Source organism: Carassius carassius, chromosome 9 (genome assembly GCF_963082965.1).
Source record: "Carassius carassius chromosome 9, fCarCar2.1, whole genome shotgun sequence".
NCBI classification, from domain to species: domain Eukaryota; kingdom Metazoa; phylum Chordata; class Actinopteri; order Cypriniformes; family Cyprinidae; genus Carassius; species Carassius carassius.
Window position 1 is genome coordinate 17,034,350 of NC_081763.1, and position 25,598 is coordinate 17,059,947.

Genomic DNA, 25,598 nt, shown 5'->3' on the forward strand with positions numbered 1-25,598 from the left:
TTGTTGTTAAATTATTGAAATAACTTAAAATCTCAGTGGGTACTTCAAGTAAATACTGTTTTAGGTCATAGGGCTTTTTGTGTGTCAAACGTTTGGGAATACCTGGTCTAAAGTAATGCTTTTGCACCTGTGCTGCTGTGTCCCACATGGCCTCATCACAAGCAAAACCTGCTGGCAATCATTCACCTTCATGCCTCTTTACAGTTAAAAATTACTGATGGGTTTTGTCAGGTAAGAGTCAAATCTGCAAAATTCGAGAGTGCAGCTGAAAGTTGTTTTTCATGGACCTCGTTATAGCACAAAACAGATTAGTAGTTGCTCCACACCCAAGAGCAGGTTGAAATTAAGCAGATAAAGGCAAGCTTGTGTCACAGGTTGTTTCCTATAGTGCCACTGATTTGATCTCTGAATAACACGGATGCCTGCACACCTCCTCTTCTCTCCTGATGGTAACTCGGCCAGCAGTTATTTTGCTATCCCTGCCTGATCAATAGCACTGATGGGCTGCCAGCTGTTTAGAGGGTGGCTTGATTAGGGTATTGATCTGTGTCAGCGAGATAGGAGCCGATTACTCCCACCCTCTGCCTGTCAGTCTGTGTTTCTAGTCTTTGAATATCCAGCTAGAGTTTGGGCTGCAGTGGAAAATTTAAGATATTTGGCTGTTTCAAAAACTAGTGAGCTGTCAGAATGCATTGTGACAATCTCCATGAAAACATAAATCCAAGATGGCAGATGAAGTGAGATTCATATACTATTGTTCAAATAGTTATTTAATAAAAGAAGTCAATACTTTATTTCAGCGAGGCATTCATTTGATCATTAATTATTTTACAAAAGATTGCCATTTCAAATAAAGTCTCTTTTTCAAACTTTCTGTTCATCAAAGAATCAAGAGAAAAATGTTGTATCGCAGATTCCACAATTTATTACCATTTTCAACTATTTTCAACTGTGATAATAAGAAATGTTTCTTTAGCAGCAGTTTAGCATATTCGAATGATTTAAAGGGTTGTGTGAAACTGAAGACTAGAGTAATGATGCTGACAGTTGTAGAACGCACAGTAGAATGTTCTGAATTGCTCACTGGTTTTGGAACAAAGATATTTATTTCTACTTTCCCAGTCTTTTTCTTTCAGTTTGTCTCTGTATATCTCTTTTCTTGACCTCCCCCTTCCTCTTCAGATTCAGGTTGTTGTGCCAGTCCATTATAGCCCATAAGCTGTTTGACTATGTGGTGCTGGTCTTCATCTTTTCAAACTGCATCACTGTGGCTCTGGAGAGACCCAAGATCCTCCAGGGTAGCCTGGTAAGACTTCAGACCAATGGATCTTTGATTTGGTTGTTTAATCTGTTGTTAGTTATTAATGATTTCCATTTTGCCCACGAGCAGATATTCTGACGGCATTGACAAAATTCCAGCTTTTTCCTTTCTACTCTTTCCATAATTTTGCTCTTTTTTCTCTCTATTTTCCCTTTTCCCTACTTCTCTTTCTGCAGGAGAGACTTTTCCTCACCGTGTCCAATTACATTTTCACAGCCATATTTGTGGGGGAGATGACACTTAAGGTAAATATTTACATTCATAGCATGATATTGTGCTGATTTCAGGACTCCCGTGTATAGATTTTTTCTTCTTCCTGAATGTGCTTCCATACCTCTGATCTGCGTTGGTGAATCAAGAGAAAATTCTTAATATGGTAATTGATTTCACAGCTGCAGATACTGTGACTATACCTTTTTTGTTATGCTAATAATTATGGGCTTCATCCTTTTTTTTTTTTTTTGGTTTGAGTACAACATAATCTATTTGGTTATGCATTCTTTCTAATTTAATGCAATTTTTCCATTACATATAGGGGTGTGAGATATCACGATTTTTGATTGTTACCTAGTAAGCCTTTGTTTTTAAAATAAGGAAATTAGTTTGGCTGTTCTGCTCAGACAATTTGTAAAATAGTAAAACCAACATGTATCGTGATAAAACCGTGAATTGTGATTTTCCTGAAACTATAGCTAAAGCTGCGCTTTTTTTTAACCTAATGGTCATGTTGTGACTTAATGGTTAGAGCGTCAGACTTGTAACCTGAAGGTCGCAGGTTCGAGTCTCAAGTGTGGCAGGAATTGTTGGTGGTGGTAGTGAATAACCAGCACTCTCTTCCACCCTCAATACCATGACTGAGGTGAGACCTTTTAGCAAGACACTGAACCCCCAACTGCTCTCTGGATGCCACAGTAATATGGCTGCCCACTGCTCTGGGTGTGTGTTCACTGCTGTGTGTGCGCACTTGGATGGGTTAAATGCAGAGCACAAATTCTGAGTATGGGATACCATACAGCATTTTTATGTAGCACCACTTTATGTGCCCACATGTAGTGGAATGACAATAAAGCTCAACTTTACTTGATACTTGGTCACACTTCACTTCATGTCCTCCTTTTTGAGATGTTCCAAAATACTTATTGTGCTTCAAGGGAAACTACAACAACTTACTGTCTGTCAGTCACATGATCATTGTCAAATTTTCTTATTTGATCAGTGACCTAGAAATAGTGCAAAATATTACCGTTTTTTTTTATTATTATTCTGGGTATGAACGAATATTACATAATACATCATTATATTATATGTTGATGGATATTGAACAAAATTACACGCACACACATTTGTTAAAGACATTGTTAAAGACTCGAAAGGTTGTTTGAATGGGCAATTAGCTGAATATTTTCCAGTAGATGAAACCGAGTGTGTGTGTGTGTATCTCTAATCACTCTTCCTTTCACTCTTTCTCACTCAATTTCACACACACTTTCTCCTCTGGAGCTCTTGAGAGAGGGGTATTACGTTTGCTGGCTCTCTCATGGCAAGCAATTAAGCAATGATATTAATTAGAGCCAGTTTCCCCTTTCAGACACAGTCAATCTCATAGACTAGCCCATCTATTCAGCGGCAAATGCTTGGCACTTGTAGGTCATCAGTTATGTAACTTAATTAATTATTGGGAAATGGAACAAACAAGAGATACCCTGTCAAAATCAACAATCCATGACATAGCAAGACCATACCAGACCGTTGTGTGTAAGTGAATTTGTATGAATATATTTTCTTTTATATATTTATTTTATATTTTATTATTTACCATCCATCCATTCATTTTACAAACTGCTTGTCCTATGTAGAGTTGCAAGTATTTTTGTTTTCTTCTTTCATATAACCATTTTCCAAACTGCTTGTTCTTCGTAGGATCTTGTATGTTCTGTTATATTATTATTATTATTAATGTTATAATAATATATATTTTACATTTTGTCTTATAAAAATAGTACACAAATATGATTGTATTTAGATGTTTTAGATGACATTTCATACATTTGTCATCATTTGAAATGTCACGTCAACCACCAATACACAGTTAATATACGATGATGCAGAGCATATCTTTTACTGTCAGCATTTTTAAAAGCATTGGTGCAGTGGGAGACAGAAGTCAAACAATGATTCCAGCTTTCTCTCGAGGACCAAAAAGTCAACAATTACAGTTCATCCTTGGGGAGGCAGGTTCTGCAAGCTACGGCAAAAATATACTGGTATAACATTGCCTGAGGGGCAGCGGCTGATTTTACTGTCCCCAGCCCACCTACACTCCACTAATAGGAGTTCTGCAAGGAGATCTGCTCTCACTCAAAAAGCACCTCCTTAAATTGCTAGTGTGAGTGTCACATTACTGTACTGGTATACATCACTGATTTATTATTGGCTTTCTTTGGCAGTATTGTAAAGAAACTGTCAGACTAATACAGCCAAAATTGATCCCAAGAAAGAGCAGATGTGTGTCGCAGTACGGCATCTCATTTCATAAAAGTGCATAATTCTCTCTGTCTATCTCTGTTTTCTTGCTCTCTTTGCTCTTCTCACTTTAGACCTTAGCTAGCGCGATCATGTGTGTGTGTGTGTGTGTGTGTGTGTGTGTGTGTGCATACTGTGTTTCTTTTCTGTCACTCGTCTTGTTAGTGTCACAAGAACCTGCTTGGGAAGCCAAAGTCTAAGGTCACTTAGGTGCTTCAATGGATTTTATATTTTCGTCACTTTTTCTGCATTTTAGTTTAATATTTTTTGCTGTTTTTTTTTTATTTTTTATTTTTTTTTTTATCTCCAAGTCATATCTCACAACCATCAGCAAGTCCCTTAAAGGGTTAGTTCACCCAAAAATAGTCAGCTGCCTTTTACTCACCCCCAAGGTATTCTATAGGTGTATAAGACTTTCTTCTTTCAGACGAATCCAGAGTTATATTAAAAATTGTCTTTGATCTTTCAAGCTCTATTGTTGCAGTCAGCGGGTGTTGCATTGCCTCAGTCCTAAAGACGTGAAAAAAATTGAATCAATGCGTTTTTGTAAGAAAATATCCATATTCAAAATGTAATAATCACTTGAATCTAGCTTGTGCTCACTGTTGTAAAACGTAAAACGCAAAGCTGACCCCATGCTTCATTCCCCCCGAACTGCTTCCATTTTACAACAGGGAGAATAAGCTTTTTATTTCACATCTTTTGGACCGAATCAATGCAACACCCGCTGACTGCAACAATAGAGCTTGAAAGAACAAAGGCAATTTTTAATATAACTGACTGGATTCATTTGAAAGAAGAAAGTCATATACACCTAGGATGCCTTGGGGGTGAGTAAAACGCAGCCCAATTTTCATTTATGGGTGAACTAAAGTACATCTGCATCTCACTGCTGATAAAATGTTGGATTTAGAGCTGGATGTAGACCTCAGTTGAGCTGTAAAATCAGTTCTACAGGAAGCACTATATTAGGGCTTAAATTAGAACTCTTGGCTTGGCTTGCCTGGAGATCATAAACTATGACTTTGATGTCTGTTTCTCCACTTCAGTAAATGCTTCGATCGACTCCAGCAAAGATATGTACTGTAAGCACAATCACACTAGTATGAATCACAATGAATTTCAGAATCAGATTAGAAGACCAGAGCTCACTGTTCCACAAAACTCCATACAGTATTACACCAGAACAACAACGATATACATTACACAACTACTTTAACTTTTTATGCTGTCCATTTGAGACATTGTATTTTGTTTATTGTAGGTGGTGTCTATGGGTTTGTATCTTGGAGAGCAGGCATACTTGCGCAGCAGTTGGAACATTTTGGATGGTTTCCTGGTGTTTGTCTCTTTGATTGACATTGTTGTGTCGATGGCGGGCGGGGCTAAGATTCTGGGGGTGCTCCGGGTTCTCAGGCTCCTGCGCACACTGCGCCCCCTCAGGTACAGCCAAAACAATTGCAAGCATTCATGTGGCATTGCCCAACAAATGCTTGGTTTATAACTTGTAGATACTAAGTGGTGAATGCTTTTTTCCCATCTGACAGGGTTATCAGTCGAGCTCCTGGCCTCAAACTGGTTGTAGAGACTTTGATCACCTCTCTGAAGCCTATAGGAAACATAGTTCTCATCTGCTGTGCCTTTTTCATCATCTTTGGCATCCTGGGAGTCCAGGTAAAACATCTTGTCCATTCAAACTGGGGCTAAATCAGATGTCTCAGAAGATTTCAGAAGGATTATGAAAGAAATCTTTGTAACTTTGGAAATTGAGTTATTAGGATTATTGGCAAAATGTACAAACACTAAAACCATGTGGCACTGAAGACAGGAGTGATGGCTGCCCAATATTCAGCTTTGCCATTACAGGAATAAATAAAATTTTAAAATATAATAAAATAGAAAATTGTCTTTTAAATTTAAATAATATTTCACATTACTATTCTTACTGTATTTAGATTTTTGATCAAATAAATGTATCTTTCGTAAGCAAAAGAGAGTTCTGCAAAAACATTTTAAAAATGATAAATATTTGCATGGTAGTGTTTATATCTTAGTGTTTCTATTTAAAAAAAAATATTCAGATAATTTGGGTTTTGAAGGTTGTTTTTTCTGCCACTGGTGCCCCCTCAAAAAAATAAAAATAATAATAATAATAATAATATTAATGAAAAAAAAAGATCACCCTGGGGGTCCTGATGCCTTTTGTCTTTTTTTTCTCACCAGATTTTCTGCTTGATCTCACTATCATACCCTTTCTCTCTTTATCACCACATGCTTTCACATTCAGTTTCTTTTAATTTTGTGTTCATTATTAGTTCTTATCCCTTTATAGTGTCCCATCTTGTTCTTTTTTCTTTTTCATAGAGAATGTTTTCTTTTTCTTTCCTTGTCTTCTTTCATAACACCCTTTTTCATTTCAAATATCCTCTGGTCCGACAGTTTTATTAAAGAGATGCTTGAGTAGTGTGGCGTTGAGTGACATGAAGTGTGTGCCATTTTTTTTGCCTCAACAGCTTTTTAAAGGCAAGTTCTACCACTGCTTGGGCCTGGATGTCAAAAACATCACCAACAAGTCTGACTGCCTCTTAGCCAATTATAAGTGGGTCCATCACAAGTACAATTTTGACAACTTGGGGCAGGTTAGTTTGTTCTCTGACTGGGCTTATCAAATCACATGACAGATGCACAAGATTCCTAATATTGAGCAACTCAGTTTGTTCATTTGTTTGATGTACCTTTATTTGTGTGCATCTATAACATAATTACCTCTCATGGTTCTTTACTTCACATGTGGTTGTCTATCTGTCCTTGCACCTTATTTTCTGTACAACTACCAACCGTCTTTGTTTGTGCCGCTTCTCTTTTCACCCATCTTCATACTTCTGTGTGTCCTTGTACATTATCTGCTTGTATGAATGTGTGTTTATGTTTTACAGGCACTGATGTCCCTGTTTGTGCTTGCATCGAAGGACGGCTGGGTCAACATCATGTATCATGGTCTGGATGCAGTGGCAGTGGACCAGCAGGTAATGCTCTTCATGTAACATGTTCGCTGCTGTTCCCATCCTGCCCTCTTGATAATACTCACCTGGTGAATATAAATGGTGCATTTTCATGTCATATGGATGTTGTAATATATTTGCACATTAGTATCACAGTGAACCATCACAGTCAGTGATATGTATATTCAATTATTATTTTCTCTTGTGGGCTATATGCAAATGTCTTATGCGAAATATCTTTTTCGGGTCAGTGCTAAATAAAACATAGCATGCATTTTGTATGATCTCTCTTATTTTGGTAAAATAATTCACATATTGTAGATACTGCAAAGTGTATGTAAAATTTTGACCACAGCTGTTTATATACTGTATAATATATAATAATAATAATAATAAGTCTTGGGTTTTAAGAATTTAAATAAAGCTGAAATAAATATTAGATGAAAACTTAAAAAAAGATGTAATGAATATTAGAATTTAGTGAAACTGGACACAAATTTAAATCTAAAAAGAAAAAAATAATGAAAATGAAAACTCAAATCATGAAATATGAAAAACTGAACTGAAATCTTTATGATGAATCACTTGTATTCCTCATTTGTAAGTAGCTTTGAATAAAAGTGTCTGCTAAATGAATAAATGGAAATATAGAAATAAAAGCAATTTCTGTATTTTTTTTATTTATTTTTTTTCAGTGGCTTGATGCACCCTCAGTGCACTTCTATTAAAAACTATATCCTATAACCAAGATACTACAAGTAAGCTTTAACAACTTTGTTTAAAATGCAATTTATTTTCTGAACTAGTTATTTTCATACTTATTAAATGTTAAAACTCTCTGTGCCAAACAAAAGTCTCATTCTTTTTTAACAAAAATAAAGAGCTTTAAGGAATAAGCACTCAGCAGTGAATATTTAATCCTGAATACACACAATCAGCTTCATGAATACTAACAGGCTTTTGGCTCTGAAACTAAAAACAATGACTTTCAAGAGTCCTCGATTCAAAAAGCAGTGAGCTTGCGTCGGTTAAGGACCAGCACATTAGGCCTGCAGCCAGACCCTCTCACACGGGAAGACCCCAACATCTCTAGGGAGTCAAACACAGGGTGGAAAAATACTCATGGATTTAATTGGCATCTGTAATTTCCTCACTGCATCATCACTGTCACACCAGAGTCCACTGCAGGATATAATCTATGTGTGGAAGCAGATGGAAATGTGCAGAGTATGTTTTACAATGAGCTAATTTAGACTTTGGTGTTTTTGTTTCGCTCCACACTGCTGCTAAGCAACAAAGTAAAATCTGCACCTAAGTTCACTTTACCATAATTTGACCAGTTTACCTCAAGCTTATGAGTGTCTGCATTACACAAGGCTGTGTTGATGATCTTGTTGAATTTTAGTCAGCTCCCTGTTCTGACCAGTTTATTGTGTCTTTTTTTTTGGTAGTACTTGTGAAAAAAGCATAATTATTATCATCCCTAACTGTTCTATTCAAACCTTGAGGTAAAATCCATCTTGCCTACATTGTTTGTGTTAAGGAAATTAATGATTCCTTAATTTGTAAAGAAATGCTTACTTTCCTTACAAAAAGTGGCTTTTCAGTTTTTCCCTTGGCAGAAGACAGGTGAACATCCATATCAACACCTACAACACCTTAGAAGTCACAAAAGCCCTAGCAAACAGCTAGCAGCACCCTTGTGAGCGCCCAGAACGCCATAGCAAATTCCTATAGCCTGTCACCATTCACATTTTCTTTCCGAAAATCAAGTTAATGTCTTTTTTGTTCCTAACTCTTTCATCCTCCGTTCTTTCTGTCTCTTCATTTATCAGCCCATAACCAATAACAACCCCTGGATGCTGCTGTACTTCATCTCCTTTCTCCTGATCGTCAGTTTCTTCGTGCTGAACATGTTTGTTGGAGTGGTGGTGGAGAACTTCCACAAGTGCCGACAGCACCAGGAGGTGGAGGAGGCCAAGAGGAGGGAGGAGAAGAGATTGAGACGCATGGAGAAAAAGAGACGGAGTAAGAGAGAAAAAGAGATCACATGCTGTGGGATCTGTTTCTAATGGGTCTGGCCAATAAAAGAGTAATAGCAATGGATAAAACCGCCTTTTTTTCAATTTAATATTGTCTTTAGTTTGGGGGGGGGGGTATTATTAGACTGAATTAACTTAGATATTTATTTTACCTGCAATAATTCAGGATGACAGAATCAATTGGGCAAAATACATTTAAAACATAGAAAAAGTGTTAAAATAAATACATAAATAAAATAATAATAATAATAATAATAATAAACAACCTCACTGACTCTTCTGGCCATACCTGTTCATAGCTGTGAGGAGAATTAAATCCATAAGGGAGAGAAGGAAGGAGGAGGACGGATGGAGCGCAGTGACTGTAAATGAAAAGAGATGATTTGATTTGCACATGATATGCTGAACAGCCAGTTTAATTCTCCAGACATCTCGTAATAACATTAGCCAGATGGAGAGACCGCACATCCATCTTTTCTCTACAGAAAACAAATCTAGTTTATGGACCAGAGAGTGGCCTTTTCATCACATATATAAACTGTAGATAATTTTGACGGTAAAGTATTCTCCTGTCCCAATCTAATGTGCAGAAATAATTTGAAGTAATCCAGTAGTGGGCTGATTTTCAGAAAAGTGTAAACACTCAGGCTCTCTTTTTTGCTTCAGCGTCACAGCATGGCATCATTGACTGAACCAATGGCTTGATTTTGGGGGTGGGACTATGTGTTTGACCGGCCAGTTGCAGTAGTGTTATTGAAACCTGTTTCATGAATTCACACACTTCAGCTTTATATATTTGTTGTCATAAGGTGCTCATTCTAAACTGATCCATTCGTTTCTTTCAGAGGCCCAGAAGTTACCTTACTATGCCAGTTACAGTCATGTGCGACTGATGATCCACACCTTGTGCACCAGTCACTACCTGGACATCTTCATCACCGTCATCATCTGTGTAAACGTTGTGACTATGTCACTGGAGCACTACAGCCAGCCTCATGTAAGATAAAATGCAGACTTCATTCTCTAAATCAGGATTTCTCAAACTTTTTTGAACCAAGGTTCAAACTGTCTATGATAAATCGGTTTGACCTCTGTTTAACGTTTTTAAGAATGTTACTATGGAAACTGTAATGTTGTAGTTTCCATCTAATCGAGTAATTTCTTCAGTCCCACACAAGCACACACACACACACATATATATACTACCGTTCAAACGTTTGCGTGAAGAAACATAGAAACATTATTATGTTATATTATTTTCAGTGTTTCATTTTTTTCACAATTCAGAAATTGTCAACAGTGCCACTGGTGATTTGACCCTCTAGGGGTCCATAGATTTGAGAAACCCTGCAAACACATACAGTCTCATAAACGCATGCAACTTGTCTTCATACTGTATATTAAGCATTACCTGAACATTCATAGGATACTTGATATTGTAATATTACTAATGTAAAACTGACTGGTTTGGTTGACTTTATGAACCAGAGGCGAAAGTTTTTTAATCATTCACACCTCTCTTGTTCTCTTCCTGTTTCTCTGGCTTCCTCTCTGTCTGTATGTTTCCTTCCCCTCCAGTCTCTGGAGATCACACTCAAGTACTGTAATTATTTCTTCACCAGCACCTTTGTGCTAGAGGCTGTCCTGAAGCTCACCGCGTTTGGTGTCCGACGTTTCTTCAAAGACAGGTATTCAGTTCATTCCCCTTCTCACCTTTCACTTCCTCACATTTTCTCTCCACCGATCGCTAATTGATTTAATGAATTCATTAGATATCGACGAATCCTCTTAGTTTGAAGTCATTTTTGTTATAGGCAAAATGTTGCATCTGCTGTTGCATTCATGGCATAGACAGAAATGAAATTAGCACTGCGAGATGTAAATACAACAAAGCGCACCAGACCACAGTGAAGAGCGAGAGTAAACGTGGGTATTTGTCTCAAGGGTTTAGTGAAATCTCTGTCATGTGTTTGTTTCCCTAATTTAACTCTTACTTATCATTAGGCTGACTACAAGAGCGGCTCCTCCTGCTTGTCATAAACTAATACTGGCATGTATCAAGCTGCATTGAGCAAGCACATTTGTTGCTTTATTAGAATATATGGTATTGACCCATTTAAAAGAGTACAAAAAAAAACAGGCTTTGACCGCAATGCACTTTGTCTTTTTTATTCACACATATTCATGTCTGACACCAGAAAGCTTTCAACAAGCTATTATTTTTTGTCATAGCTCTCTGTGCCTCTTAACTGGGTCATAATTACGAGCTGGATGGCAGAGGTGTGTGCACAGACAGGTGTGCTGTGGCTGGTTCCAGCGCCGCAGATGTGGGCGACTGTTATTTGTGCTGTAGTGTAAAAACGAGCCGTCCATCGTCCTGCATTAGTGAATGAGGTCACCTTTGCTGGAGTAGGTCCTTAATTCTCCTTAATTGGGTGTTACTAAGTGGTCCCCGGCAACAATTCAGGTCCCAAGCCGCCTGTTTGACCAGACCAAGTTTCAAATATTCATTTGTTTTAAGCCACCTCTTTGGAGGAGTAAATGACCAGATTGGAATGAAACTAGAGGGGAAGGTTGGATTCAGAGTGCATGAAAGCTGAATTTTTGCATAAGTGAGCAAATCTGTCCCTTGTGGATGTGTGCAGGTGGAACCAGCTGGATTTGGCTATAGTGCTGCTGTCAATCATGGGCATCACATTGGAGGAGATCGAGATCAGTGCAGCTCTGCCCATCAACCCCACCATCATACGTATCATGAGGGTCCTACGCATCGCACGTGGTTAGTTACACAAGCACAGTCACTCACCACTGGCACTGATCATAGCTGCTGCTCGATGAATGCCCCTAAATACATAATTAAACTGTCAGAGCCTTTAAAATATGTAATTATATAATCTTTCCTGAGACTCCAGTAAGCTACCTGAGGGTATTTTTTGACTCTGCATTCCCTTACCGGGTTGTGAGGGTCGACAATCCAGCAACTGACTTTTTGATTAGCAAAGCCAACTACTTTATCTAGATTATTAGCTATATATATATATATATATATATATATATATATATATATATATATATATATATATATATATATATATATATATATATATATAGTTATATTATTTTAGTCTGTTTATTTTATATACTCTCTCTCTCTCTCTCTCTCTCTCTCTCTCTATTTACCTATCTATCTATCTATCTATCTATATATATATATATATATATATATATATATATATATATATATATATATATATATATATATATATGCAAAAAAGTAGTCCTTTACTATAGTCAGTGAAAACTTCTAGCAGTATATATATAATACATGCAATATGATTGGTTTATTCAAATATCACTGAAGCAAGTTTAAACTCAGAACTTCTTGCTCTTGAAGCAATAAATATTTTTCTAACCCACATTAGCACACATCCATTCTGGCTTAATCATGTGCTTATTGTCACACCACAGCCATTACTTTCCTGACTTTTATCTTTCTTTTATTTATTTTTAGTCCTTTATCACTGTTATTGAGTGGCAAGTGGCAAGGCAACAGTAAATGATGGGGAGTGAGAAATGGAATGAGCCTGGGAAATTTTGCGAGCCAGATTTGAACTTTACCCCCCATATGAGCACCACAGCCAGATGTGTTATCATATCTACCAATCACTTTGTTTGAGCTCAGATGTTAGTAAATGACAAAAATCTATTTATTTTGTCTGCAGTGTACTCCAGGTTTGATCAAACCTCTTTATTTCCTGCATTTCTCAGTGTGCTTTTTAATCTTTTAATCAACCAGACAACCTGAAATACAAATGACCTGCCTTCATATACGGAATATTGTTATGAAAAGTTGTTTTAATACTCATCTACAGCACCAAATTCTGTTTGTCTCTCCAAATCTCTCATTTTCTCCTCCCCATTTGCCTTTAACACCTGATCACCTGATAAGCCCCTAAGAGCCAATGAGTCTTATGTTTGCCTCATTACCCATCATGAGCCTTAGAGATATTGGCTGCATCATACCAAAATGGTATTTTGCACCGGTCAGTGATGCTGTATTACTGAGGATTGATCTGTATGTCTAGAGTTTAATCTGGTATTTAATCCTGCTGTTGTCCACTGCCATCACTGAGTCAGTGTGCCATCACTCTACATCTGTACGGCGAGAGGGCGGCAGAGTGAGGGTTTAATTTTAGCCCTGACCTTTTCCTTCTCTCCTCATTAGCTGTTTAGGCTGGAATTACACCAAGGTGGGGGGGGGTAGATTCCTTGTCTGTTATCAGCCTCTTTGTTTTCTTCTTCTGGAATGATCAGCACCTCGTAGATATGCACACACACTGAACTTTCTTGTTGAATTCTATGTAACTCTCTCTCTCTTTCTCGCTCTCTCTGATAGTGCTAAAGCTGTTGAAGATGGCCACGGGAATGAGAGCGCTGCTGGATACGGTAGTTCAAGCCCTTCCACAGGTGATAATACCACTACAAACCCCATGATGAAGCATTGCATTGTCACCCCACCCCCTTTTAGTCATATTTTGGCTCGAGAAGATGAAGTCATCCAAGCAGTGTCGACAATGAGAACAGGCTGCTCATTTGCCCATGAAATTTGGTGATTCATAGAACCACAAACTCGCTCAGTACAGATAATTACCCCAAAGCAAGAATAAAGTACTTGCTTTTGCACACACACACACCCATTCACCTTGTTCATTGCTTTTTCAACTGGGACACATTAATAATAAACTTTATTTTATATCACACCTTTAAAGGTAGCTTTAAAGCACAGCATAAAATCTAATAAAAAAGACATCTAAAAAAGTATTGAGTCAAATAAAAGCTCTACTAAAGAAAAATTTGGAACTCCAGTGTACCAAGATCCATAATTTTGATCGCCCATATAAGTTTGAGGCATAGTTATAGGACAAAAGTTTTAAGAAAGATGACAGGTTATGTAAAAAAGAAGGTGGTTCACACACACACACACTCCATAAAACAATCCAAAACTCTTTCATATTCAGACATGCAGAGCGTTGTTGCCGTCTAAGTGGTCACAGAGTGGTGAATGCTTCAGGAGAGAACTGCTGGCTAGACACCTCCGGGGTGGAATAAAGCGTCACTCCTCTGTGCATATTGATCCCTTGTTCATTATTGCTGGGCCCAGTGTCTTATCCCCATGGCATCTGTGAGGTAATTAACACTGCAGCTGATTAAAGAGCCACTCAGGCACTCAGTTCCACCACACACACAGTTCTTATTTAATACATCCTTCCATAAATTCCTGTGCATTTCCTTTACAATCCTCTTAGAGATACTACTCATTCCCCATAGGCTTCAGCTTTTATAGTTTAGCCTGTCATTTAACATTCATGTGGTCCTTGTATAGATTTAGCTTTGCTTAAAGATATTTTACAAAACTGCACAGTTCTTAATATAAATAGACAGTATTTTTACAGAGATAGGTTTAACTGATGTATCTAAAAAAGGATCACCTGTATGTATTGTATTAGTCTCAAATGTTTTAAATAGTTTTTTGTTAATTGTTTGATTTTTGTTATTTGCTTAATTCTCGACATGAAGATAGCCTTGCCACATAAATGGTGTTAAAAAACAATAGATAAATAAATAGATAGATTAATAAATAATATAATAAATACATTTTGCAGGAGATTTACCTCAAAGCAGAGATGTCCACTAATGTTAAAGTCTTTGAGATTTGTTATTTTATTTGAAGAGATCTCTAATGCTCACCAAGACTGCATTTATTTGCTTGAAAACACAGTAAAACAGTAACATGGGTAATATTATTATAATTTAAAATAATGCTTTTCTAATTAAATATATTTTAAAATGTAATGTATTCCTGTGAGCTGAATTTTCAGCAGCCATTACTTAAGTCTTCAGTGTCACATGGTCCTTCAGAAATCAATCCAATATGCTGATTTGGTGCTCAAGAAACATTTCTAAATATCAATATAATTTTGTTGTTTTGTTGTTGTTGTTTGTATTCTTTAAATAGAAAATGTAAAACAGTGTTTATTTGAAAGTATTTAACAAAAGCCTCTACTGTCACTTTTGATCAATTCATGCATCGCTGTTGATCAAAAGTATTAATAATGAAAATAATAGAATGAAACTGTTATTTTTTTATAACATGCTGTAGTACCATAGTATTCTTTAGAGGGCCTTGGATGACCTATGGTACATTAACATAGTAATTACCAATAATCATAAATCAAATGTCTATTTCACATCTGAGACCGTCACTGTGACATGGTACTTTGTAAGATGCCTAACCATTCTTTTTTGCATCATAGGCTTGTGAAAACTTCCTAGACTGCATTTTGACCATCATAAGCTGAGCAAAAAGAATGAAGCAATTTTGCAGCTTGCATACGCACATCCTGTGTCTGTTAAGATATAATGTTTCCCCTAACGTCTTTGGGCCAAAATGTCTTTGTCGTTTTGTATCGTTGGTTTGTAGGTTTGATAAGCCTTTGCTTAGCATTAAATGGCAATAAAGCTCAGCTGTTGTTTTATCAAACCTGCTGCCATGCCACATAAAACGACACAACCAACTGCATCATGTAACTATACAATTACATTAATACGATCTAAGCTGATTTACATGTTTATAGCTCTCTCACACTGTTTTCTTAATTACCAGCACTTTAGACTAGCTGTTAGCTCCTGTGCCATAATCTTTGTCGCCTTCGGTTTTATCTCAGTTCTTTGTTTTGTTTTGAGATGCCTATGCTGTGGTGGACACACCCTAAATTCCCAAACTTATGTTATTCACAGGCTAGTGTGTCAGCATTAGCCTGGTGTGCCTTGCAAGCGTGCATGCTCCACATGCTTTGGACACATTAAGACATAGGTCATTTCCTTAAGAGGGTTAATTCTGTTCCCAGAGCTGCACATCTGACAGGACCACTGGTTCCATCCATCATTTATGAGCCTTTTGTTAAATCACAGATTTGTTCTGCTTCAGTTTGCCTCAGGGGAACAGGTACAGCAGTCGCTTAGATTGCGTCTACAGAGATCCTGAGATTACAGGGGCAGAGACATTAAAATGACAATAAAATTAGACTTTTTATTTAATGCAAATGTAATAAAAACTTTGGAAGTTACTAATTATAACACTTTCATTGTACAGAACGAGAGCAAAGAATATTTGCATTATCAAAGAGAACTATAACTGACTCCAGTCTACCTATCTAGATTATAATCCCTGAAGCTGTTTACACTGTAAAATTAATATCTTACATTCATATGTACATCTGCACTTTTCAAGGTGCATTCACACCACTTCGTAATTCCCGTAATCACGAGATTCCAACTTGGAAAAAGCATTCACGTCATCATAGAACTCGTGACAGAACTGGGAGTTTTCTGAAAGCCACAACTTGTACCACCTGACCAGCTCAGATTCATTAGGTGCTATGTTTAGGTATTGACAGTGCAAGGGTGTGAAAAGCTCCAAGTAGAACATCATGTGTTATCATCTCGAAATCACAGTAATTACGACATGTGGTATAAATGTAGCATCAGTCAGCCAGCACGCACTGAACAGAACACTGGTGTTTCAGCGATTACTCATCTAAATACTATGATTGGCTATTGCATTCATAGACTCAACAGAATCGTGTTTAATTGGTTATAATGAGCAGCAATGTAAAACACGCCTGTCTCTGGTTCAGCGCCAGCCAAAGCGTAAACACAGGCTTGAATTTAACAGCTGATGATGTGCCGCACTGAAAATTTGAATTACACAGATGTTATCACATTAAATATATTTTTAAAATATCATTTGGCTATTTTTTTGTCTTTTGGAAGCTGAATTCGAAATCCACATGCCTCAAATATCTGAAGGGGCAATATTGAAATCGCGTTATGGGAAGACCGTGGTCTAGTGCCCTGGGTATGTGCCCGGTAGGACCATGTGTTAACCGTCCTTGATATATACATGAGTAGCAAAATTCCTTAAAATAATGACAGAATATATCTTGAATTAAGGTTTTGTTTTTTTGTTTTTTACACCTTTGGGAAATATTTAGTTCTGGTTTTAAGCATAAATAAAACACCATTTAGTAAGGTTTAAACATAAAAAATTGGGAAAATTTATTTTTTATTAAGTCATTGTGAGGTTAATGTGAAGAAAACATTTTTTCTTGTAATTTATTGTGATCCATCTTCTGTAAACTATAGAACAGAAAATAAAATGGATTTTGCACTGAATACAGGGCAGCCCCATTTACAGATTTAAGATTAGAGAGATTTAGTCCAAAACTACAAAATTTAGGGCACTACCTTTAGCTCAATCCAGTTTGTGGTGCTGCAATTGCCTTTTAATTGTTATTTGCTTTGGATAAAAGTGTCTGCTAAATAATTCAGTGTAAATGTATCACAGCATGCTTGCCTGTATTTTGTGTCAAGGATGAGTGCGTGTGTGCTGGTTTCAGTCTTGATTGGTGTCTTTCAGGTGGGGAACCTTGGCCTCCTCTTCATGCTGCTGTTCTTCATTTATGCTGCACTGGGGGTGGAATTGTTTGGAGAGCTGGGTAAACACAAACTACTCATCTTTTACTCCTTTTGATGCTTATTTTCATTCCAAGCCCTTTCTCTCTCTACCTCACTGGTTTTCTGTCTGTTCAATTCTTCTAAATTCAAAGCTGAATTTGGCATGACTGCGTAACACTGAGACAAAACTTTTAGGTGGTAAACATTCACAAAACATAGTTTTCAACAATGCTACTGTAATTCTCGATGCCTCTCTCTGTTCCCTGCAGTGTGCAACGAGGACTACCCATGTGAGGGCATGAGTCGGCACGCTACCTTTGAGAACTTCGGCATGGCGTTCCTCACCCTCTTTCAGGTCTCTACTGGTGACAACTGGAACGGCATAATGAAGGTACAGCAGAACTTGTATTTATTTAGTTTGAAGGATTTTAAAAGAAATCTTATGCTCACCAAAGCTGCATTTATATGAATAATAATGTGAAATATAATTACAATTTAAAATAAATGTTTGCTATTTTAATATATTTTAAAATGTAATTTATTCCTGTGATAGCAAAGCTGAATTTTCAGCATCATTACTCCAGTCTTCAGTGTCACATGATCCTTCAGAAATCATTCTAATATTTAGATTTTCTGATCAAGAAACATTTGTTATTAATATTAATGTTGTGCTGCTTAATATTTTTGTTGAAACCGTGGTACATATTTTTTTTCTGAATAGTTTGAGGAATTGAAAATTCAAAAGAGCAGCATTTATTTAAAATAAACAAAATTGTTACTTTATAGATGTATTTCCTGTCACTTTGAATCAATGTAATGAATCGTTGCTTAATGAAAGTATACATTTATTTTAAATAAATTATAGAATTATAACTGACCTTTTGTAACTTTTTAACACTATTTTAGGTACACAGATGACCTGAGATGTAAAATACTTAGCTAATGAATATCAATTATTCTGTGTATTCAGTGGCTAATTTTTGACCATCATAGGCATTCTTCCTGCCCGATTCAAGAACCCAAATGAGATGACATATTTAATTTGATATCTTCATCCCTACATCTGCCTCTGTTGTTGCTGGGATTATTTAGATTAGTGTACAAATGCATGGATCAGCAGTTCAAAACCAAATATGATTTAGATTTGAGAGATCATAAAAAGACCATAAAAAACAGAGCCATAATTGCATTAGGCTTATAGTGTACCAACATCAGTAATACATTTCTTTGCATTTTGTTTTATTATTCCACCATAAAACATAAATAAAAATAAAATAAAATGAAAGAATGAATAAATAAAAAGACAAGAGAACATTGCTGTTGTCAATTTATGGGACTGAATAGAACTGAAGCGACTGCTCAGCAAAATGTAAAAAATAACAAATTTTGATGCTGGATCTGCATTCATTATAGCACACAAAACAAAACCGAATGAAGTGAAAACAACTACTTATGTATTAGATATAATGCTGACACCTCAGAAACATTCACAAGCAATATGCTTATGATTTCTAATGGTTCACCGCAGTAGCCAGGATAGGTTGCTATGAAGAGTTCTTTGAGGTAGCAGCTTGTAAACCTACGATGTTACAGTCTCTTCTCAGCATCTTTCTGCAATCTTCTTGATCCCTCCTTTTGCTTTATATGGTATTTCATCATAGCCTCTTTCAGTATTGTTTCTCTCATCCTTCCTGTATCTATCTTGTCTCTAATACACTTGTCTTTGAGCAATGACTTCTTCTCGGCCTGTGTAAAGACAACCTTCCACGTTTCATCTCTTCTCCAACCTGGCGTTTGTATTATAGGTATAAAATGGAGGAGCTACCAGTTCAGCATATTCAGTAGTAGTAAAGCGCACCTGAATAAATGATAACATTTTGGTGCGATATCGATGCATAACACCCCACACACACCAGAGAGTGTGTTTGATGGAAGGTGACAGGCTCACCCCATTAGGTGCGCGCACAGTAAGTTTTAAGGATAACGGAGGCTTGCAGTGGTTTCCTGGCAGCTAAAGCACAATAATCAGAGCTGTAAATGACAACCTGAGTTCTTACGTACCTGCCAGAGCCTGCACCCATCTGCCTCTCAGTCTCAACAGCTTATATCAAAATAAACTAGAATGAAATTGGCATTCTGGGATTTGTTGTTCCTATATACCATGCTAATCAAATAAGAAGAGTAAGGGGAAGACAGGTGTCACACTAAGCACCTGTTATCTACTGCCTCTAGGATGTCGAGGGCATGGAAAATGGTTTTATCATTTAACGGCTAGTGTTTGATTGATGTAATTTTTTTTTTTTTTTTCAGAAATGGGTGTCATGTGCTCAGCACACAACCAAATAGCTAATGAACAACAAGTTTTTTGAACAAGTACATTTTGAGTTTGACATTTCAGACAAAATGTAAAGGTTTCAAAATTACTGGAAGCTAAATTTGTTAAATTCATTTATTAATTTATTACTTATTACAGTGTAGCTAATCTAGTGTAATGTCTCATAATAAGGAACGTCTCAAGGTTACGTATGTAACCCTAGTTCCTTGAAGGAACGAGACGCTGCGTCGAAACGCTTTTGGGGAACGTCCCTGACGAGACCGACTCTGAATATCGTGTGCAATCAGTCCATCGGAAAGGCGTGACGTCACGGGCGGGGTGACGTAGCGACCAGGAAGCTATAAAAGCACGTGCAGCTGGCTTCAGCTTCGAGTAGGGAAGCAAGCGCCGGCAGGGGTGCCGGGAGTATGGCTCTGCGACGCAGCGTCTCGTTCCTTCAAGGAACTAGGGTTACATACGTAACCTTGAGACGTTCCTTTTCAGGAACTCAAGCTGCGTCGAAACGCTTTTGGGGAACGATGTGCCCACGCTGCCAGACTTCCAAATCCCTGCCTAGTGTGTAGTCAAAAGAGCACAGCTAAGACGAGACAACAGAAGAGCCCGGCGTGGCTCGCATGTCAAGATCGTAAAATCGGACAAATGTGGAGGGCGTGGACCACCCCGCAGCGTTGCAGATGTCCAAGAGGGACACACCTGCTGAGAAGGCCTTGGAGGCCGCCATACTCCGAGTAGAGTGAGCCTTGGCCCCCAAAGGAGGGGGAAGACCAGAGGACTCATAGGAGACGTTGATAGCCTCGACTATCCAACGACTAAGGGGTCTGCTTGGTGGCAGGAGAACCCTTGTTAGAAGGACCATAGCAAACAAGCAATTGGTCTGATTTTCTCCACAGGGCAGCTCTGTGGACGTATGCGTCCAGTGCTCGCACTGGACACATACAGTTTAGCTTCTCTTGGTCTGGCTCCCGAAAGGGAGGAGGACAGAAGGCCTGCAGTACGATAGGTTGTGGTGTAACAGAGGGAACCTTCGGAACGTAACCCGCTCGAGGGTATAAGAATGCTTTGGCCATACCAGGGGCAAAGTCTAAGTAGGTAGGGGCCACCGAAAGGGCCTGAAGATCTCCAACTCTCTTTAGTGAGGTGATTGCCAGTAACAGGGCAGTTTTAAGTGTCAGATGTCTATCTGAGATATCTTGTATTGGCTCGAATGGAGCTTTACAAAGAGCCTCTAGAACCACAACCAAATCCCAGGGGGGAACACGGGATCGTACTGGAGGTCTCAGCCTCAGCGCACCGCGGAGGAAACGTGTAACTAGGGGGTGTCTACCCACTGACTGACCATTGAAAGGGACGTGGAAAGCAGCTATGGCCGCCACGTAAACCTTTAAGGTGGAGTGGGATAACCCCGCAGAGAGCCTGGCTTGTAAAAACTCCAGAACTGTACCAACTGGGCAGTCTGCTGGGTCAAGCTGGCGGTCTCTGCACCATGAAGTGAAGAGCTTCCACTTCAGGGTGTACAGTTTCCTCGTAGAGGGAGCTCTGGATTGGAGTAGGGTCTCAACAACCTCGGTTGAGAGACCAGCTGCTAACAGCTGTGCCCCCTCAGGGGCCACACCCACAGCTTCCACAACTCCGGGCGAGGGTGAATTATCGTGCCCTGCGCCTGTGAGAGTAGGTCTGTCCTGATCGGTATCTCCCACGGAGAGCCGTCGAGGAGCGAGACTAGATCTGAGAACCATACTCGGCCCGGCCAGAACGGGGCTACTAGTAGTAGACGGGCCCCGTCCTGGCGTACTCTCGCCAGAACTCCCGGGAGCAGAGCGATAGGGGGAAAAGCGTACAGACGAAGCCTCGGCCAGGTCTGTGCCATAGCGTCCAGTCCCAGAGGAGCTGGATGAACTAGAGAGAACCAGAGGGGACATTGCGATGTCTCCTGAGTCGCAAAGAGGTCCACCTGGGCTGTGCCAAATACTCTCCATATCTGCTTCACCACCTCGGGGTGAAGCATCCATTCCCCGGGCCTCGGCCCCTGTCTCGACAGTATGTCTGCTCCCACATTCAATCTCCCAGGAATATACACTGCTCTGATCGAGAGGAGTTTGCCCTGGGACCACAGAAGGATCTGGTGTGCCAGCTTGTACAAGGGGCGCGAACACAGACCCCCCTGGTGATTGATATAAGAGACCACTGATGTGTTGTCGGTGTGCACCAACACATGGTGACCTCTCAGGTCTGGGAGGAAATATTTCAATTCTCGATAGACCACTAGTATCTCTAGGCAATTGATGTGCCATGTTAGATGGCGACCACTCCACAGACCGCGGGCAGGGTGGCCACTCATGACCGCACCCCGACCGGTGAGGGACGCATCTGTCGCTAGCGTTACATGGCGACAAGGAACTCCCAGCACCGGGCCCTGATTCAAGAACCAAGGTTTCCTCCACATGTCTAAGGCACGAAGGCACCGCCGCGTGACCTTGATAACTCGAAGTGGATTTCCCCTCGGGGAAAAGCCCTTGGACTTGAGCCACCACTGTAGGGGTCTCATGTGCAGCAGGCCAAAAGGTATCACGTTGGACGCAGCTGCCATCAGCCCTAACAATCTCTGAAATTGTTTGACAGTGAGTGACTGGCCTTCTTTGACTCTCTCGACTGATGTGAGGATCGACTCGATCCGAGCAGGAGACAAGCGTGCCTGCATCGTGGTCGAATTCCACACTACGCCTAGATAGGTGGTTCTCTGAACTGGAGAAAGTACACTCTTCTTGGCGTTTAGTCTCAAACCCAGCTCCCCCATGTGTGCGAGGACGACATCTCGATGTCGAACCGCCATCTGCTCTGATTGAGCTAGAATCAACCAATCGTCGATATAGTTCAGAATGCGGATGCCCTGCATACGGAGGGATACCAGAGCCGCATCTACACATTTCGTGAACGTGCGGGGTGAGAGTGCGAGGCCAAAGGGAAGTACTCAGTATTGGTAGGCTTTGCCCCCAAAAGCGAACCTCAGAAACTTCCTGTGTTGTGGAAGGATGGATATGGAAGTATGCGTCTTGAGATCTATTGTGACAAACCAGTCCTCGGATCTGATTTGAGCTACAATCTGTTTGACAGTGAGCATCTTGAACTTCAGTGACATAACTGAGCGGTTCAGGAGACGCAAGTCTAAGATCGGACGCAACCCCCCATCCTTCTTTGGAACTATGAAATACCGGCTGTAAAATCCGGATTCCCTGTCTAGAGGAGGGACCACCTCGATGGCCTCCTTCCTTAATAGGGTAATCACTTCTTGTTTCATAACCAGAGCCTGCAGGAGGCCGACTATTGTCTTTCCACTGTGCGCAGGACCCATTGAGATACATTGGCAGTAGTTTCCACGCTGCTAGCTAATGTACTACGGGAATCAGTCTCTCGAGACTGATCTCTGAAATAAGAGGCCCCCGAAGGGGAGGCGAGCATCCCAGCTCCGCTACGCTCACGGGCGGAAATAACTGAGTAGTGCTCGCTGGAGGCCGCTGCACCCTGAAACTCCGGCAGGGTTGGCAGACCCACCTCCCGAGGGCACTGAGGTGAGACGGGCACCGTGTAATGAGGTGGACACCGCTCTACCCCAGTAGGGGCTGCCCTCTGTAGTCGTGACTGTTTGTACGCGGAGGGGGCTGCCCCCGCCCAGCAGTCCCTCCAGTACATCTAACTTCATGAGTCAAATATCTGTCATTATATTCCTCAGAATTGAATGAAATCAAACAATCAGACAAGTAAATACGGTCTGGATTGTGATACAATACACATTGAAGTGATATATTGAACTTCTCGAAGTTAGATAACAGTCATTAGATTCCTCAGAATCTAATGCAATCCAAATTCCTCAGAATTTAGTGAAATCAAACAATCAGACAAGTAAACACGGTCTAGATTGTGATAAAGTACACATATAGTGATATATTGACTTCTCAGAGTCATATTCCTCAGAATTTAAAAATAATCAAACAATCAGACAAGTAAACACGGTCTAGATTGTGATAAAGTACACATTGAAGTGATAGAACCAACTCCTGCTTATTAAATGGAGTTAAAATAACCAGACACGCGGTCGGGTATGGAAAAATTCACATCAAAACTGAAAATGATGTAATACACGCGTTGCCTCGACAGCGCGCGAATAGCTTAGTCACACAAACAATATTAATCCCGTCGGAGATTAAATAGCTGCTCACTAACGCTGCCCGTAATGACACTGTTTGTTTTATACTGTGCTTATGCAACTTTGTTTGTGCAACTACAAGCTCGCGGACGCCCTCCGTGTCAATCTCCTCGGAGAAAGAAAGGCAGAGCGTCAAGCCCGACGCTCGGGGGGAAGAGCCGAAGCTCGGGCTTCCAAACCCCGGAATCAGGCAGATCTGGTGGGAACGGTAGGAGATAAGGACGTGCCCGTCTCCATACCTTCCAGCAGATCGATCTGCGAACCCAACGAATGCCGGCGCGGCTTCGCCTCGGCGAAAGCGGAACCGGCATCGCGATGAACGCTTGCGAAGGCTCACTTCTCGAAGAGAGCCCTGCAGGATCGAAGCGTCCGCATTGGCATTCGTTCACAATGCGGGCAGTCGGCCCCCTCGAGAGCCGACTCAGCATGCTTCGATCCCAGGCAAGCCACGCACAAACTGTGTGTATCCCCACTCGTAATGTAGCGAGGGCAGGGAGGAACACACAATCTATAACGTGGCTTGGAATCGCCCTTCATATGTTAGGTCTTTTGCTTTTGTTTTGGCATATTGAGCTGTTTTAGCGATCTTTTAATGGCTAAGGGACAGACAACAATAAATAGGACCAACAGGACAGACTTTGACATGCACACACAGAGCACTTGCTGACAGATTCGAAGCTGGAGCCAGCTGCACGGCACGTGCTTTTATAGCTTCCTGGTCGCTACGTCACCCCGCCTGTGACGTCACGCCTTTCCGATGGACTGATTGCACACGATATTCAGAGTCGGTCTCGTCAGGGACGTTCCCCAAAAGCGTTTCGACGCAGCTCGAGTTCCTGAAAAGGAACCAAGTTTTCACCACACGAAAAAAGAAAAAAAAAAAATATATATATATGTATATATATATATATATATATTATTGATCTTTCAGACACAAAGTAAAACATTTTTTAATTATTTGTAGAAAGAAATATTCAAAAAGTGTTTTTGTCTTTTTTTCCCAGTATGAAATATAATATTTGTTTCCATTAAAATAATCTTAAAATAGTATTTTATGGATGTTCAGATATTTTTACTTGAAAACAAGACAAAAAATCTAATTAAGAAATACTGATAACTGCGGTCCACATATTTTACTCCATCAATGAAAATGGTTCTAAAAGAAGTGTGATCAAGTATTGTAATTCTGTATACCTGATTAGTCCAGTCAACTGAATTGGACATAACTAACTGTTGTAGAAGTTCAAATATATTTATTTTAACTCTCTCTTCACTCCTGTAGGACACTCTTCGAGAATGCCCACAGGGCGAATACACCTGTAATCCCAGCCTACAATTCATCTCTCCACTGTACTTTGTGAGCTTTGTGCTCACGGCCCAGTTTGTTCTCATCAATGTGGTCGTGGCAGTGCTGATGAAACACCTAGACGACTCCAACAAAGAAGCCCAGGAGGAGGCAGAGATGGATGCAGAGATTGAACTGGAGCTGGCCCAGGGAACGCTCTGCTGCATCGGAGGAGGCGTGTCTGGAGCAGAGAGAAGCAGTGGGGGGCTTCAGGGGGCTGGACCCAGCTCTGCTATTCTACCTCACTCCCCGAACACACACCCAGGTGCCAACGAGCTCAACAGCACCAGGAAACTCTACTCACCAGCCCAG

The 25,598-nt window shown here is 39.8% G+C and overlaps 1 protein-coding gene across 2 annotated transcripts in view; it reads left to right on the forward strand.

The window, feature by feature from the left end:
* LOC132149096 (voltage-dependent T-type calcium channel subunit alpha-1I-like) overlaps positions 1–25,598 on the forward strand; it is a 119,381-nt gene that overhangs the window by 71,215 nt on the left and 22,568 nt on the right. For both annotated transcript variants that reach the window (XM_059558039.1, XM_059558038.1), the window contains exons 17-30: positions 1,183–1,306; positions 1,498–1,566; positions 5,109–5,287; positions 5,392–5,518; positions 6,358–6,483; positions 6,781–6,870; positions 8,682–8,874; positions 9,734–9,885; positions 10,467–10,576; positions 11,534–11,667; positions 13,285–13,355; positions 17,368–17,446; positions 17,675–17,796; positions 25,224–25,598. In XM_059558039.1, coding sequence (XP_059414022.1) covers positions 1,183–1,306; positions 1,498–1,566; positions 5,109–5,287; positions 5,392–5,518; positions 6,358–6,483; positions 6,781–6,870; positions 8,682–8,874; positions 9,734–9,885; positions 10,467–10,576; positions 11,534–11,667; positions 13,285–13,355; positions 17,368–17,446; positions 17,675–17,796; positions 25,224–25,598 — 1,951 coding nt within the window. The remainder of the gene's footprint in view (positions 1–1,182; positions 1,307–1,497; positions 1,567–5,108; positions 5,288–5,391; positions 5,519–6,357; positions 6,484–6,780; positions 6,871–8,681; positions 8,875–9,733; positions 9,886–10,466; positions 10,577–11,533; positions 11,668–13,284; positions 13,356–17,367; positions 17,447–17,674; positions 17,797–25,223) is intronic.